Source organism: Oncorhynchus keta, chromosome 17 (assembly GCF_023373465.1).
Source record: "Oncorhynchus keta strain PuntledgeMale-10-30-2019 chromosome 17, Oket_V2, whole genome shotgun sequence".
Taxonomy (NCBI): Eukaryota; Metazoa; Chordata; class Actinopteri; order Salmoniformes; family Salmonidae; genus Oncorhynchus; species Oncorhynchus keta.
Window position 1 is genome coordinate 54,949,639 of NC_068437.1, and position 17,507 is coordinate 54,967,145.

Here is a 17,507-nt window from a genome sequence, read left to right on the forward strand (position 1 = left end):
ATGGAAGACTATAGGAGACTATAGGAGACTATAGGATGTGATGGAAGACTATAGGAAGACTATAGGATGTGATGGAAGACTATGGAAGACTATAGGAGACTAGGATGTGATGGAAGACTATAGGAGACTATAGGATGTGATGGAAGACTATAGGAGACTATAGGAGGTGATGGAAGACTATAGGAGACTATAGGAGGTGATGGAAGACTATAGGAGACTATAGAGGTGATGGAAGACTATAGGAGACTATATGAGGTGATGGAAGACTATAGGAGACTATATGAGGTGATAGGAGACTATAGGAAACTATAGGAGACTATATGATGGACTATATGAGGTGATAGGAGACTATAGGAGGTGATGGAAGACTATAGGAGACTATATGAGGTGATAGGAGACTATAGGAGACTATATGAGGTGATAGGAGACTATAGGAAACTATAGGAGACTATATGACACTATAGGAGGTGATTGGAAGACTATAGAAGACTATAGGAGACTAGGATGTGATGGAAGACTATGGAAGACTATAGGAGACTATAGGATGTGATGGAAGACTATAGAAGACTATATGAGGTGATAGGAGACTATAGAAGACTATAGGAGACTATAGGATGTGATGGAAGACTATGGAAGACTATAGGAGACTATAGGAGGTGATGGAAGACTATAGGAGACTATAGGAGGTGATGGAAGACTATAGGAGACTATATGAGGTGATGGAAGACTATAGGAGACTATATGAGGTGATGGAAGACTATAGGAGACTATATGAGGTGATAGGAGACTATAGGAAACTATAGGAGACTATATGACACTATAGGAGGTGATTGAAGACTATAGAAGACTATAGGAAACTATAGGAGACTATAGGACACTATAGGAGGTGATTGAAGACTATAGAAGACTATAGGAAACTATAGGAGACTATAGGAGGTGATTGAAGACTATAGAAGACTATAGGAAACTATAGAAGACTATAGGAAACTATAGGAGACTATAGAAGGGGATGGAAGGTCAAAGAGTTAGAAAGCTTGAAATAACATCTTTCTCTCTCTATTATTTTCCGCTACCTTCCTTATCCCACTACTTTCCCTCGCTACCCCTACTCTTCCTCCTCTCCTCTCCCTCCTCCTCTCCTTCCTCCAGGTGTATGTCTGGTGATGGGCTGTATAATCTACCCTGACGGCTGGGACAGTGACGAGGTGCGGAGGATGTGTGGGGAGCAGACAGACAAGTACAGTCTGGGAGCGTGCTCCATGCGCTGGGCTTACATTCTGGCTATCATGGGGGTTCTGAATGCCCTCATGCTCTCCTTCCTGGCTTTTGTACTGGGCAACAGGCAGGACGGACTCATGACCGAGGAACTACTGGCCGAGAGCAAGGGTGAGACTGGAGAGCATTCCATTAGGACACATTAGGACCTGTATAGACTTTTGCTCTACCCTATATCCCTATCTCTCTCTCTCTCTATTATCTTGATAAGGTCTTGATTGATAGTGTTAGGTAACCAGCACAACAGCACACACAGTTCACTTTTGTTTATTGTCTATTCCATTTGCTTTGGCAATGTAAACATATGCTTCCCATGCCAATAAAGCCCTTTGAATTGAATTGGCACACACACACTCGTGTGAGGACCAGTAGCATAGCACAGATTGAAAACATTAAACCGTGAAATACTTCAATTGTCTGCTGAATGTTAAGATCGAGGAGCCATTAGAGTTGACAAGTCACTGTCGGAGTTGACAAGTCACTGACAGAGTTGACAAGTCACTGACAGAGTTGACAAGTCGCTGGCGGAGTTGACAAGTCGCTGGCGGAGTTGACAAGTCGCTGGCGGAGTTGACAAGTCGCTGTCGGAGTTGACAAGTCCTTCCTGAGTTGACAAGTCGCTGTCACTGGAGTTGACAAGTCGCTGACAAGAGTTGACAAGTCATTCGGAGTTGACAAGTTGTCAAGTCAAGTCTGACGGAGTTGACAAGTCACTGACGGAGTTGACAAGTCGCTGATCGGAGTTGACAAGTCACTGACGGAGTTGACAAGTCAACTGACACAGTTGACAAGTCGCTGTCGGATTTGTTGACAAGTCGCTGTCGGAGTTGACAAGTCGCTGAATTGAGTTGACAAGTCACTGTCGGAGTTGACAAGTCACTGTCAGAGTTGACAAGTCACTGACGGAGTTGACAAGTCACTGACGGAGTTGACAAGTCGCTGACGGAGTTGACAAGTCACTGACATAGTTGACAAGTCACTGACGGAGTTGACAAGTCACTGACGGAGTTGACAAGTCACTGACATAGTTGACAAGTCACTGACATAGTTGACAAGTCACTGACATAGTTGACAAGTCACTGACATAGTTGACAAGTCACTGACATAGTTGACAAGTCACTGTCAGAGTTGACAAGTCACTGTCGGAGTTGACAAGTCACTGACAGAGTTGACAAGTCACTGACATAGTTGACAAGTCACTGACAGAGCTGACAAGTCGCTGACAGAGTTGACAAGTCACTGTCGGAGTTGACAAGTCGCTGGCGGAGTTGACAAGTCACTGACGGAGTTGACACGTCACTGTCGGAGTTGACACTGCTGACGGAGTTGACACGTCGCTGTTGACACGTCACTGTCGGAGTTGACAAGTCGCTGACGGAGTTGACACGTCACTGCTGTCGGAGTTGACAAGTCACTGACGGAGTTGACAAGTCGCTGACGGAGTTGACAAGTCGCTGACAGAGTTGACAAGTCACTGACGGAGTTGACAAGTCACTGACGGAGTTGACAAGTCGCTGTCGGAGTTGACAAGTCGCTGGCGGAGTTGACAAGTCGCTGGCGGAGTTGACAAGTCGCTGGCGGAGTTGACAAGTCGCTGGCGGAGTTGACAAGTCGCTGACGGAGTTGACACGTCGCTGTCGGAGTTGACAAGTCGCTGACGGAGTTGACAAGTCGCTGTCGGAGTTGACAAGTCGCTGACGGAGTTGACAAGTCGCTGACGGAGTTGACAAGTCGCTGGCGGAGTTGACAAGTCGCTGTCGGAGTTGACAAGTCGCTGTCGGAGTTGACAAGTCGCTGTCGGAGTTGACAAGTCGCTGTCGGAGTTGACAAGTCGCTGTCGGAGTTGACACGTCGCTGGCGGAGTTGACACGTCGCTGGCGGAGTTGACAAGTCGCTGGCGGAGTTGACAAGTCGCTGTCGGAGTTGACACGTCGCTGTCGGAGTTGACACGTCGCTGTCGGAGTTGACACGTCGCTGTCGGAGTTGACAAGTCGCTGACGGAGTTGACAAGTCGCTGACGGAGTTGACAAGTCGCTGACGGAGTTGACAAGTCGCTGTCGGAGTTGACAAGTCGCTGTCGGAGTTGACAAGTCGCTGTCGGAGTTGACAAGTCGCTGTCGGAGTTGACAAGTCGCTGGCGGAGTTGACAAGTCGCTGGCGGAGTTGACAAGTCGCTGACGGAGTTGACAAGTCACTGACAATCAAGTCAATAACAAGACATTTATAATGTTGTAACGTCTGTGAGTGTATGTTGTAACGTCTGTGTGTGTATGTTGTAATGTTGTAACGTCTGTGAGTGTAATGTTGTAACGTCTGTGAGTGTAATGTTGTAATGTTGGAACGTCTGTGTGTGTATGTTGTAATGTTGTAACGTCTGTGAGTGTAATGTTGTAATGTTGGAACGTCTGTGAGTGTAATGCTGTAATGTTGGAACATCTGTGAGTGTAATGTTGTAATGTTGGAACATCTGTGAGTGTAATGTTGTAACGTCTGTGTAATGTTGTAACGTATGTTGTAATGTTGTAACGTCTGTGAGTGTAATGTTGTAACGTCTGTGAGTGTAATGTTGTAACGTCTGTGAGTGTAATGTTGTAACGTCTGTGAGTGTAATGTTGTAATGTTGGAACGTCTGTGAGTGTAATGTTGTAATGTTGTAACGTCTGTGAGTGTAATGTAATGTTGTAACGTCTGTAAGTGTAATGTTTACTGTACATGTTTTGTTGTTTATTTAACTTTTGTATATTATCTACCTCACTTGCTTTGACAATGTTAACATATGTTTCCCATGCCAATAAAGCCCTTTAGTGGAATTTAATAGAGGGGAGGTAGAGATAAGAGAACAGAGAGAGGGGAGGTAGAGATAAGAGAACAGAGAGAGGGGAGGTAGAGATAAGAGAACAGAGAGAGGGGAGGAAGAGAACAGAGAGAGGGGAGGTAGAGAACAGAGAGAGGGGAGGTAGAGAACAGAGAGAGGGGAGGTAGAGAACAGAGAGAGGGGAGGTAGAGAACAGAGAGAGGGGAGGTAGAGAACAGAGAGAGGGGAGGTAGAGAACAGGTAGAGATGGGAAAAAGGGATGACATAAGAGGAGAGAGAGAGTGGGGGGGGGGAGGGAAAGACAAGAGGAGAGAGACAGACAGACAGACAGACAGACAGACAGACAGACGTTGCAGCAGATGCGTAACTTGCAGCCAGGGATCCAGGGATCTTTTGAATGGAGAGATGGATGACAAATGGATGATTGCTCAGCTCACTGTTATCCTGTCTCAATGAAAACCATCCACCTCTCAAACACACGCTACCATGAATACCAGAAGACTGCACTGGTCCAGACTGACACGCCTGCTGGTTGTCATTGGTACTACACACATAGAACTTCACATCCCATAATATACAATAGGTTGTTACACATTTTGTGTCTTTGATGATTCAACACAAACCAGGAATATTAACAAATAACTATGAACCTATCTCCTCCCTCCCCACCCCCTCTCTCTGCCCGTCCCCATCTCCCCCTCTTTCTGCTCGCCCATCTCCCCACCCCCTCCCTCTCTCTGCCCGCCCCCATCTCCCCACCCCCTCCCTCTCTCTGCCCGCCCCCATCTCCCCACCCCCTCCCTCTCTCTGCCCGCCCCCATCTCCCCTCCCCCCTCCCTCTCTCTGCCCGCCCCCATCTCCCCACCCCCTCCCTCTCTCTGCCTGCCCCCATCACCCCCTTTCTCTGCCTGCCCCCATCACCCCCTCTCTCTGCCTGCCCCCATCACCCCCTTTCTCTGCCTGCCCCCATCACCCCTTTCTCTGCCTGCCCCCCATCACCCCCTTTCTCTGCCTGCCCCCATCACCCCCTTTCTCTGCCTGCCCCCATCACCCCCTCTCTCTGCCTGCCCCCATCACCCCCTCTCTCTGCCCGCCCCCATCACCCCCTCTCTCTGCCTGCCCCCATCACCCCCTCTCTCTGCCTGCCCCCATCACCCCTCTCTCTGCCCGCCCCCATCACCCCCTTTCTCTGCCCGCCCCCATCACCCCCTTTCTCTGCCCCCATCCCCCCTTTCTCTGCCCGCCCCCATCACCCCCTTTCTCTGCCCGCCCCCCATCTCCCCACCCTCCCTCTCTCTGCCCGCCCCCATCTCCCCCCCCATCACCTCTCTGCCTGCCCCCATCTCCCCACCCCCCTCTCTCTGCCCCCCCCCATCACCCCCTCCCTCTCTGCCCCCCACCCCCATCTCCCCCTCCCTCTCTCTCCCCCTCCCCTTTCTCCCCATCCCCATCTCCCCCCTCTCTCTGCCCGCCCCCATCACCCCCTCCCTTCTCTCCCCCCCCATCTCCCCACCCCCATCTCCCCCTCCCTCTTTCTCCCCACCCCCATCTCCCCCCCCTCTGCCCCCCCCCATCTCCCCACCCCCATCTCCCCCTCCCTCTTTCTCCCCACCCCATCTCCCCACCCCTCTCTCCCCACCCCCATCACCCCCTCCCCGCCCCCATCTCCCCCTCTCCCTCTCTCTCCCCACCCCCATCTCCCCACCCCTCATCTCCCCCCCACCCCCATCTCCCCCTCCCTCTCTCTCCCCACCCCCATCTCCCCCTTTCTCTCCCCCCCCATCTCCCCTTCTCTCTGCCCGCCCCCCCCCATCTCCCCCTTCTCTCTCCCCACCCCCATCTCCCCGCCCCCATCACCCCCTCCCTTCTCTCCCCACCCCCCTCCCTCTCCCCACCCCCATCTCCCCCCCCCCTCTCCCCACCCCCATCTCCCCCTCCCTCTCTCCCCACCCCCATCTCCCCACCCCCATCTCCCCTCCCTCTTTCTCCCCACCCCCATCTCCCCTCTCTCTCCCCACCCCCATCTCCCCACCCCCATCTCCCCCTCCCTCTCTCTCCCCACCCCCATCTCCCTCCCCCCATCTCCCCACCCCCATCTCCCCTCCCTCTTCTCCCCACCCCCATCTCCCCTCCCTCTCTCTCCCCACCCCCATCTCCCCACCCCCATCTCCCCCTCCCTCTCTCTCCCCACCCCCATCTCCCCACCCCACATCCCTCTCTCCTTCTCACATAGAAGCTGGGAATGCCTAAAACAACCCATAGGTGAGTGATGAAATACAGTCAAACTGGCTTCCTTGACAAAACAGGCCGATTCAAACAAAACTAATGTGGCTGAAACATGTGTCTGCTAATGTGGCTGAAACATGTGTCTGCTAATGTGGCTGAAACATGTGCCTGCTAATGTGGCTGAAACATGTGCCTGCTAATGTGGCTGAAACATGTGTCTGCTAACGTGGCTGAAACATGTGTCTGCTAACGTGGCTGAAACATGTGTCTGCTAACGTGGCTGAAACATGTGTCTGCTAATGTGGCTGAAACATGTGTCTGCTAATGTGGCTGAAACATGTGTCTGCTAATGTGGCTGAAACATGTGTCTGCTAATGTGGCTGAAACATGTGCCTGCTAATGTGGCTGAAACATGTGTCTGCTAATGTGGCTGAAACATGTGCCTGCTAATGTGGCTGAAACATGTGTCTGCTAATGTGGCTGAAACATGTGTCTGCTAATGTGGCTGAAACATGTGTCTGCTAATGTGGCTGAAACATGTGCCTGCTAATGTGGCTGAAACATGTGTCTGTGATGTGAATTATTCAGTGTACGTCTCTTTAGTGTAAAATGGTCATGTCCTATTTAATGTCATATCAGGATTGGCCTGGAAATGTAGTACGTGTCCTCGCTGTGCTATTATGGTTAATGGGTCGTACATTTTAATCGTCAGAGCATATATCCCCTAGCATGTCCCCTTTCCCCCCCCCCTCTATCTCCGGTCTGTCTCTCTCTTTCTCCCACCCTCTTTCTCTCTCTCTGGTCTGTCTCTCTCTTTCTGTCACTCTCTCTCTCTCTCTGGTCTCTCTTTTTATCCAATCCCCTATTTCTCTCTCTCTCTCTCAGGTGTCTGCGTTTCCTAGTGTGTATGTGTTAACTTTCATCATCACGCTCCAGAGTTTTACCCATCATCCCCCAGAAGAGGACGACACTGGCACACCATGGCTGTGAGAGAGAGAAGAAAGAGATCGAGAGGAGAAGAGAGTAAAAGAGAAAGAGAGGTGGACAATGAGTGAGCGAAAACAGACAGGAGAGAGGGAGAGAAATGCTATGTAGCCAGATGCCTCACATTCATTCACACATGTACTGTATTCTATTTCTCACCTTCTAGTCTATGCTGGATCTGCCAATGTACATCTACCCCTGGGGCGGCAGGGTAGCCTAGTGGTTAGAGCGTTGGACTAGTAACCGGAAGGTTGCAAGTTCAAACCCCCGAGCTGACAAGGTACAAATCTGTCCTGTTCTGCCCCTGAACAGGCAGTTAACCCACTGTTCCTAGGCTGTCATTGAAAATAAGAATTTATTCTTAACTGACTTGCCTAGTTAAATAAAGGTCAAATTTAAAAAATCTCTATTATATTGGCCCTGCTCACAGTCCTACAGTCTCTCTACCTCCACACTATTCCACTATCACTGAACCCCTAGGAACCCCAGCAGAGACAAGACAATCTTCACACAGCCGATCATCGACCAAGACGGGGACAGAGACTGACCAACAGAAGGATTATCTGCAAGAATATGGATGAAGAAGACTGGGTTGAAGTATTGTTCTTGAAATCACGTATTGTAGTGAGAAAACACTCAGACACACACACTCAGACACATACACACACTCAGACACACACACACTCACACACTCAGACACACACACTCACACACACACACTATCACACTCAGACACACACACTATCACACTCATGTAGACAGTCACATTTGAACGTGTACAGGGCACTCGGAAAGTTTTCAGACCCCTTGACTTTCCACATTTTGTTTACGTTACAGCCTTATGCTAAAATGGATTACATTTTCTTTTTCCCTCATCAATCTACACACACAATACCCCATAATGACATCACAATACCCCATAATGACAAAGCAAAAACAGTAAGTATTCAACCAGTTGCTATGAGACTCGAAATTGAGTTCAGGTGCATCCTGTTTCCATTGATCATCATTGAGATGTTTCTACAACTTGATTGGAGTCCACCTGTGGTAAAGTCAATGGATTGGACAATATTTGGAAAGGCACACACCTGTCTATATATGGTCCCACAGTTGACAGTGCATGTCAGAGCAAAAATCAAGCCATGAGGTCGAAGGAATTGTCCGTAGAGCTCTGAGACAGGATTGTGTCGAGGCACCGATCTGGGGAAGGGTACCAAACCATTTCTACAGCATTGAAAGTCCCCAAGAACACAGTGGCCTCCATCATTCTGAAATGGAAGAAGTTTGGTATGTCCTTGAGTGACCCAGCCAGAGCCCAGACTTGAACCCAATCAAACATCTCTGAAAAGAGACCTGAAAATAGCTGTGCAGCAACACTCCCCATCCAACCTGACAGAGCTTGAGAGGATGTGCAGAGAGAAATGGGAGAAACTCCCCAGATACACGTGTTTCAAGCTTGTAGCGTCATACCCAAGAAGACTCTAGGCTTTAATCGCTGCCAAAAGGTGCTTTAACAAAGTACTGAGGAAAGGGTCTGAATACTTATGTAAATGTAATATTTCAGTTGTGTATTTTTCATTTTTTATAAATTCGCAAAATTTTCCAACAACCTGTTTTGGCTATGTCATTATGGGGCATTGTGATGGGGCATTGTGATGTCATTATGGGGTATTGTGATGGGGCATTGTGTGTAGATTTATGAGGGACAAAAATTATTTCATCCATTTTAGAATAAGGTTGTACGTAACAAAACGTGGAAAAAGTCAATATTTCCTGAATACTTCCTGAATGCGCTGTATATCTGTATATGTATGTATACATTGCATCCTTAGACATTGACCTTGTAATAAATCCCTAATGCTAACAAATCAAGCAACACTAGATACTGTATATTCGTGTCATTTCCCTGAATATGTGTTTGTTTTACTTGTGAAAAGAAGGAAATCACCTAATTCTCATGTGATATTGGGTGTCTTAACATAATGGGTGAACTCTTACAAACAAAACATCCTCCTTATCCCCCCTTCCTCAATAACCCTCTTTACCAGAACACTGTTGTCTAACGTGAGTTGCTATGGTTACCGTGTATAGATATTCACTGGAGAGAGAAAAAAAAATTGAAGTTTTACAAAGTTTGGGATGTAAACATGTATTCTAAAATATCAAAGAAGCACTAATGTAGGAATTCATTTTGTAACTCCATTGCAAGCGTATGCTCAGCTCGATTTACACTTCATGAACTTGTGTCTCAATATTTTGTAGTTTGTGGTATGGTATATTCTTCTTCACTGTGACGGGGGTGAATGAATGACTGCACGTCTCCTTTGTATCTTGTAGCTGAGAGGTGAATGAGTGTGTGTATGGGATATGTGTCTGTCCACACGTTACTGTGTGTGTGTTTAATGCACCTTTTTAGTGTACCAACACACCGTCCTCGTCTCATACCGAGTCTCCTGTACATACAATACATATCTCCCTATTTTAGATTCTCTCTCTTTCTTTCTCTCTTTCTCTTTCTCTCTCTCAATTTCTCTCTTTCTTTCTCTCTCTCTCTTTCTCAATTTCTTTCTCTCTCTCTCTCTCTCTCTCTCTCTCTCAGCATACTAAGTGTGTAGAGGGTCATATATAATAATCCATTGATTGATGAATTGATTGGTTGATTGATAAGGCCTGATGAGGTTATTCTAGTCCTATACCTCCATCGTGAGATAGGAGGAGAAAGAGGGGGAGGAAGAGGAGGAGGTCTGGTGAGCTTTAGTGTTAATACTGGAGAAAGGCCTGTCCCAGTCTCCTCTCTATATGTACCACTAATGTAAATGTAAATATCAAAACAGATACCAAACATTAAGAAACTATAAGGAAGAGAACGGTAACCGCAATGAAATAAATAAAGAAGAATATATGAGTATGATTAATAAAGGTTATGACGTTAGAACAACGGTGTGTGTCCTGTGTTTTTATCTCATTGGTTTGGTGGTCCCTCTGTTATAGGCCAGGATCCAATCCCATCACTCTTCGTCAACAATGCCGCTTTTAAAGGCAATGTTTGCGCTTTTGCGGTGAAGAGTTACACGGGAAACTCTGCATATGTCATCTCAATCAGAGATTACCTTTATTTTATTATTTCACATTGACACTAAAGTTCAAATCGGTTTGAATCCTGGCCATGGACTGTATTAAATAAAAGTTGTCCAGTACTGGGCCCTTGGTATCTAGTCGTCCAGTACTGGGCCCTTGGTATCTAGTCGTCCAGTACTGGGCCCTTGGTATCTAGTCGTCCAGTACTGGGCCCTTGGTATCTAGTCGTCCAGTACTGGGCCCTTGGTATCTAGTCGTCCAGTACTGGGCCCTTGGTATCTAGTCGTCCAGTACTGGGCCCTTGGTATCTAGTCGTCCAGTACTGGGCCCTAGTCGGTACTGGGCCCTTGGTATCTAGTCGTCCAGTACTGGGCCCTTGGTATCTAGTCGTCCAGTACTGGGCCCTTGGTATCTAGTCGTCCAGTACTGGGCCCTTGGTATCTAGTCGTCCAGTACTGGGCCCTTGGTATCTAGTCGTCCAGTACTGGGCCCTTGGTATCTAGTCGTCCAGTACTGGGCCCTTGGTATCTAGTCGTCCAGTACTGGGCCCTTGGTATCTAGTTGTCCAGTACTGGGCCCTTGGTATCTAGTTTGGCTATGAAAAAAGCCAACTGTAATTTACTCCTAAGGTTCTGACTTGTTGCACCCTCGACAACTACTGTGATTATTATTATTTGACCCTGCTGGTCATCTATGAACATTTGAACATCTTGGCCATGTTCCGTTATAATCTCCACCCGGTCACAGCCAGAAGAGGACTGGCCACCCCTCATAGCCTGGTTCCTCTCTAGGTTTCTTCCTGGGTTTTGGTCTTTCTAGGGAGTTTTTCCTAGCCACCGTGCTTCTACACCTGCATTGCTTGCTATTTGGGGTTTTAGGCTGGGTTTCTGGAGAGCACTTTGAGATATCAGCTGATGTAAGAAGGGCTTTATAAATAAATGTGATTTGATTAGTTAGAGAAGCTGTAGAACTGGATTAACACGAGAGAGACGTGCAAGTGTACGGGCTTCTTACCCTGTTTGCATCAAGTCCCCGATTCCGACCCGAGTTAAGCGTAAATAAATTGTAACGTTATTCCTATCTATGTTCTATCTATTCTTATTCTGACCTTGAATAGAATGCTATTCACCCACTATTGACTCGGGGTGGAGGTGTCCCTACAGATAAACCACGACGGGCCTCGACTTAAACCACGACTGACCTCGACTTAAACCACGACTGACCTCGACTTAAACCACGACTGACCTCGACTTAAACCACGACTGACCTCGACTTAAACCACGACTGACCTCGACTTAAACCACGACTGACCTCGACTTAAACCACGACTGACCTCGACTTAAACCACGACTGACCTCGACTTAAACCACGACTGACCTCGACTTAAACCACGACTGGCCTCGACTTAAACCACGACGGGCCTCGACTTAAACCACGACGGGCCTCGACTTAAACCACGACTGACCTCGACTTAAACCACGACTGACCTCGACTTAAACCACGACTGACCTCGACTTAAACCACGACTGACCTCGACTTAAACCACGACTGACCTCGACTTCATTCCCTTATACTTCCACCACCTTAAAGGAAATCATGAATAAGGTTGAGCGACCCTGAATAAGGTTGAGCGACCCTGAATAAATTAGAGCGAACCTGAATAAGGTTGAGCGAACCTGAATAAGGTTGAGAGAACCTGAATAAGATTGAGCAAACCTGAATAAGATTGAGCGAACCTGAATAAGGTCGAGCAAACCTTCCAGTTCCAAGTGTAAAAGGCATCTACTTTCTTTTTTTAAATTGAAATAACAGCATTCTCCATTCACTGGCATTTCTAAATGGATAAGGGCCTGTTTTGCATGTTTTTTTTTTACATTATATCATACATATAATAATGTCACATATCAGTTTGCAAACAATATAAAAAATAATAATATATATTTTTTAAATACGTATCGTAGGGGTTGGTAATGTTCTCTAGTTGTGCGGTGATTAGCTCAGTGTTCTGTCACTCTACCCCAAATCTAAGGGTAGAGCTAGGAGAATTCAAGCCCCTTGGGTGCTGCCATAGAGTTACATTCGTAGTGCCCACCCAAGAAGGCTCAAGGTCATTGGCCACAGATAAAATGATGTCAAATCACAATTTATCTACCGTAGCTTTGATTGGACTGATCATGTCAACATCATACTTTCAAAATCTTAGCTAGCAGTCATCATCATGAATCAAGTCGACAATCTACTGGCAAATGCTTTTTAACCCTTGTCATATGAAGAGAAATAATGAAGGGAAATTATAGATAAAATGTATCAGTGCTCATTGGCTATTGGACATAAACATTACACAAGTTGAAAATCGGAAATTTAGCAATGAGTGGTTTGGAAGGAATCGTTGGCTAACTGCAAGCATTGCAAAGCAATCACCAGTCTGCTATTCAGTGGAGTGGGTGTGTTGTCCAAGTCTGGGTTTAAGGGTCTATTTTCCAAGTTTAAAAGGATAAACATTCAACATCATGTCAATCCAGGATGACTTCTGCCGCGTTCAAAACAATTGGAAACATGGGAAATGGGAACTCTGACTTCAGTGACTTCAAGACAACTGGGAACTCTGGAAAAAAATCAAGCTCCAACTGGGAAAATACGTTTTGAAAGGTCATCCAACTCAGAATTGCAAGTCGGGAACTCGGGTCTCTTTCTAGAGCTCCAACTTGAAGATCACTGACGTCATCAAGATTCAGCCTTGTTTTTTTTTCCAGTGTTCGCCGTTGTGTTGAAAGCACCATAAATCCAGAGAATGATGACGAAGTTTCATGAAGAATTTTGCCCACGAAGAAGCCCCATGCCACCTTCCTGTTCAAGTGAGCACAGCACAACTGTGAGTCCAAAAATGTCTTGTATGCTACTGCATAAATTATGTAATATGCCAGGGAGATATGTATACTGTAGATAAGAAAGTAATACTAAGTGTCTGTTGTGTAGTAAGCTGTTAGTAGGCCATGTGCTTCACCTACTGTTCTGACTTGGTGGTGCACATGTAGTCTATAGCCTGTTTTAGAGAAATGTAGGGTGTTACAATTATACACTTCAACAGTGTTTACCACTCCTGGTCCTGGGACACATTGTAACTATGCAATAGACTAGAAACATGATTTAACTAATTAAAGGCTGATTTGTAATTTGTATATACAGAAATATTTAAAAAACGGTACACTGCATACAGGTATTGTTACTTCCTATGCATCATGTAAATACTCTAAAACTGGTTGATCTCGATATCTAATTTCCTTCATCTGCATTGATCTGATAATGTCACGACTTCCACCGAAGTTGTTCCCTCTCCTTGTTCGGGCGGGGCGTTCGGTTCCCATCTCATAATTCTGTTCCTTATTTAACCCTCTGGTTTCCCTTTCTGTTTGTGCGTGATTGTCTTTCGTGTGTTGGAGTTCTATCCTGTTTTGTCCTTGTTTGATAACGGGATTTTTGTTCCGTTCTTGGATTGAGTAAATAGTGTTTTTTACTCTTACCTGTGTCCTGCGCCTGACTCCTTTTCTATCCTCTAGATAGACTCTGACAGAATCACGCACCTCTACATGGAGTCAGCAGGTGCAGCCAGCCCTCCGCTTCAAATGGAGGAGCACGTTCAGCAGCAAACCATGGACCGATGGGAGAGAGGGGTTTTTCCTGTGAACCCTGTGTCTCCTCAGGTTCCACCACTACCTACCGTGATGTCCGCCTCTCCATCCTCAGGATCCGGTGGGATTCAGCTCTCGCTCCCGAGGGCATATGATGGGACATCAGGGGTTCCTACGCCAGCTCCTTGGGGACGCGAGAGACTGAGTGCCCTTATACACCAGCTGGATCTCTACCTGGCATCTGTCTGGCCAGCTCCTTCAGGACGCTCGAGAGTGAGTGCCCTTATACTCCAGCTGGAGCTCTACCTGGCATCTGTACGGCCAGCTCCTTCAGGACGCGAGAGAGTGAGCGCCTTTCTACTCCAGCTGGAGCTCTACCTGGCATCTGTACGGCCAGCTCCTTCAGGACGCGAGAGAGTGAGCGCCCTCATACTCCAGCTGGAGCTCTACCTGGCATCTGTACGGACAGCTCCTTCAGGACGCGAGAGAGTGAGCGCCCTTATACTCCAGCTGGAGCTCTACCTGGCATCAGTACGGCCAGCTCCTTCAGGATGCGAGAGAGTGAGCGCCCTTATACTCCAGCTGGAGCTCTACCTGGCATCTGTCCGGCCAGCTCCTTCAGGACGCGAGAGAGTGAGCGCCCTTATCTCCTGTCTGACTGGTAAAGTCCTGGAATGGGCCAATGCCATCTGGGGCAGGGAAGGTCAGACGTTGGATGACTATGAGGAGTTTGCCCGCCGTTTCCGGGCAGTATTCGATCATCCCCGGAGGGGAGAGAGGCGGGGGAACGCCTATTTCATCTACGTCAGGGGATGAGGAGCGCTCAAGATTTTGCGCTGGACTTTAGAACTCTGGCGGCCGGCACGGGATGGAATGAGCGGGCCCTGATCGATCACTACAGGTGTAGCTTACGAGAGGATGTCCGTCGGGAGCTAGCCTGCAGGGACACCACCCTTACACTGGACCAGCTGGTGGACTTATCGATCCGGTTGGACAACCTGTTGGCCTCCCGCGGACGTCCTGATCGGGGTCCGTCAGTTCCATCCCCCAGCGCTCCTGATCCAACGCCTATGAAGGGGGACCGGAGGGGGGGGATAATTCCCTGCACCAACTGTGGCCGTAGAGGGCACACTGTTTTGGGGGTTCCCCAGGAGGTAGAGGTAGCAGGCGGAGTGCTGGTGGGTCATCCCAGGTGAGTAGGCACACCACTCACCCAGAGCTCCTTGTTGCACACGTGTGGTTGTCGATTGAATTTCCAGAGTTTTCCCCGCATTCCCAGCATTAAGGCGCTAGTAGATTCAGGCGCAGCTGGGAACTTTATCGACCGTTCCTTTGCTATGAGATTAGGGATCCCTATTGTGTCTGTTGATGTTCCCTTTCCTATACATGCCATGACAAAGACAGTCGTCCTTTGGGGTCGGGGCTAATTAGGGAGGTCACAGCTCCGCTCACTATGATAAACGCAGGAGAGTCATAGGGAGCAAATTAGTCTCTTCCTAATCGACTCTCCTGCGTTCCCTGTTGTGTTGGGGATTCCCTGGTTGGCTTCGCATGATCCCACTATTTCGTGGCAACAGAGGGCTCTCAAGGGATGGTCCCATCAGTGCTTAGGGAGGTGTGTAGGTGTTTCCTTAGGTGCCACTACAGTGGAAAGTCCAAACCGGGTTTCCACCATGCACTTGGCATTTGCATTTGGCAGTCGCCTTCTGTAAAAAGAAGGCGACTCAATTACCACCCCATCAACGGGGGGATTGTGCGATAGATCTCTTGGTAGAAGCTGCACTTCCCAGGAGTCACATGTATCCTCTGTCACAGGAGGAGACGGCGGCCAAGGAGACATATGTCACAGAATCTCTGGGATACATTCAGCCTTCCATCTCACCTGTCTCCTCAAGTTTATTTTTTGTGAAGAAGAAGGATGGAGGTTTGCACCCGTGTATTGATTATCAAGGTTTAAATAAGATCACGGTAAAATACAGTTACCCGCTACCGCTCATAGCCAGTATGACCCCACGAAATTGTACCTCAGGAGCGCTTACAACCTGGTGCGTATCCGGGCGGGAGATGAGTGGAAGACTGCATTTAGCACCACTTCTGGGCATTATGAGTACCTCGTCATGCCGTACGGGTTAATGAATGCTCCATCAGTCTTCCAATCCTTCGTAGATGAGATTTTCAGGGACCTGCACGGGCAGGGTGCAGTGGTGTATATAGATGACATTCTATTATACTCCACTACACGCGCCGAGCATGTGTCCCTGGTACGCAGGGTGCTTGATAGACTGTTGGAACATGACCTGTAAGTCAAGGCTGAGAAAAGTCTGTTCTTCCAACAGTCCGTCTCCTTCCTAGGGTATCACTTTTCCGCATCAGGGGTAGAGATGAAGAATGACCGCATTTCAGCCGTGAGTAACGGTACAGGAGGTGTAGAGGTTTTTAGGGTTTGTCAACTACTACCGGAGATTTATCCGGGGTTTTGGTCAGGTAGCGGCTCCCATTACCTCACTGCCGAAGGGGGGACCGGTGCGACTGCAGTGGACAGCAGGGGCGGACAGGGCTTTTGGTCAACTGAAAGCTCTGTTTACCTCGGCTCCTGTACTGGCTCATCCTGATCCCTCCTTAGCATTATTCATAGTTGGGGTGGACACGTCCGAGGCAGGGATAGGGGCTGTGCTGTCTCAGTGCTCGGGTACTCCACCAAAGCTCCGCCCCTGTGCATTCTTTTCAAAGAAGCTCAGCCCAGCGGAGCGAAACTATGACGTGGGGGACCGGGAGTTGTTGGCTGTTGTCAAGGCTCTGAAAGCGTGGAGACATTGGCTTGAGGGGGCTAGACACCCTTTTCTCATTTGGGCTGACCACTGCAATCTGGAGTATATTCGAGCAGCGAGGAGACTGAACCCTCGCCAGGCAAGGTGGGCCATGTTTTTCACACGCTTTTCTTTCACCCTCTCCTACAGACCAGGTTCCCAGAACGTTAAGGCAGACGCACTGTCCCAGATGTATGACACAGAGGAGTGGTCCTCAGATCCAGCTCCCATTATTCCAGCTTCTTGCCTGGTGGCACGGGTGGTGTGGGAGGTGGACGCGGACATCGAACGGGCGTCACATTCAGAACCCACTCCTACCCTGGGAACAGTGGGTTAACTGCCTGTCCAGGAGCAGAACGACAGATTTGTACCTTGTCAGCTCGGGGATTCGAACTTGCAACCTTTTGGTTACTAGTCCAACGCTCTAACCACTAGGCTACCCTGCCAATGTCCGCAATCGTTTGATCTGTTGGACCTACACTTCACCCTCCTCTGGTCATCCTGGCATCGGCTGGACAGTGCGCTGTCTTGCTGGGAAGTACTGGTGGCCCATGTTAGCCAAGGATGTGAGGGTTTATGTGTCCTCCTGTTCTGTGTGCGCACAGTGCAAGGCACCTGTCCAGAGGGAAATTACAACCCCTTCCCGTTCCACAACGACCGTGGTCAAACCTCTCGTGGATTTCCTGACGGATC

The 17,507-nt window shown here is 48.3% G+C and overlaps 1 protein-coding gene across 3 annotated transcripts in view; it reads left to right on the forward strand.

Moving 5' to 3' along the window:
- LOC118381079 (LHFPL tetraspan subfamily member 3 protein-like) overlaps positions 1-17,507 on the forward strand; it is a 100,418-nt gene that overhangs the window by 71,669 nt on the left and 11,242 nt on the right. Inside the window, exons 2-4 of one of the 3 annotated variants that reach the window (XR_008067028.1) lie at positions 1,150-1,386; positions 6,324-6,352; positions 7,202-10,042. Coding sequence is in view for 2 of the 3 variants with exons in the window: in XM_052466573.1 (XP_052322533.1) it covers positions 1,150-1,386; positions 6,324-6,340 (254 nt within the window). In the remaining variant the exon portion in view is untranslated. Of the gene's footprint in view, positions 1-1,149; positions 1,387-6,323; positions 6,353-7,201; positions 10,231-17,507 lie in introns of those variants that run through there. The other 2 variants (XM_052466573.1, XM_052466574.1) reach the window with 2 other exon arrangements.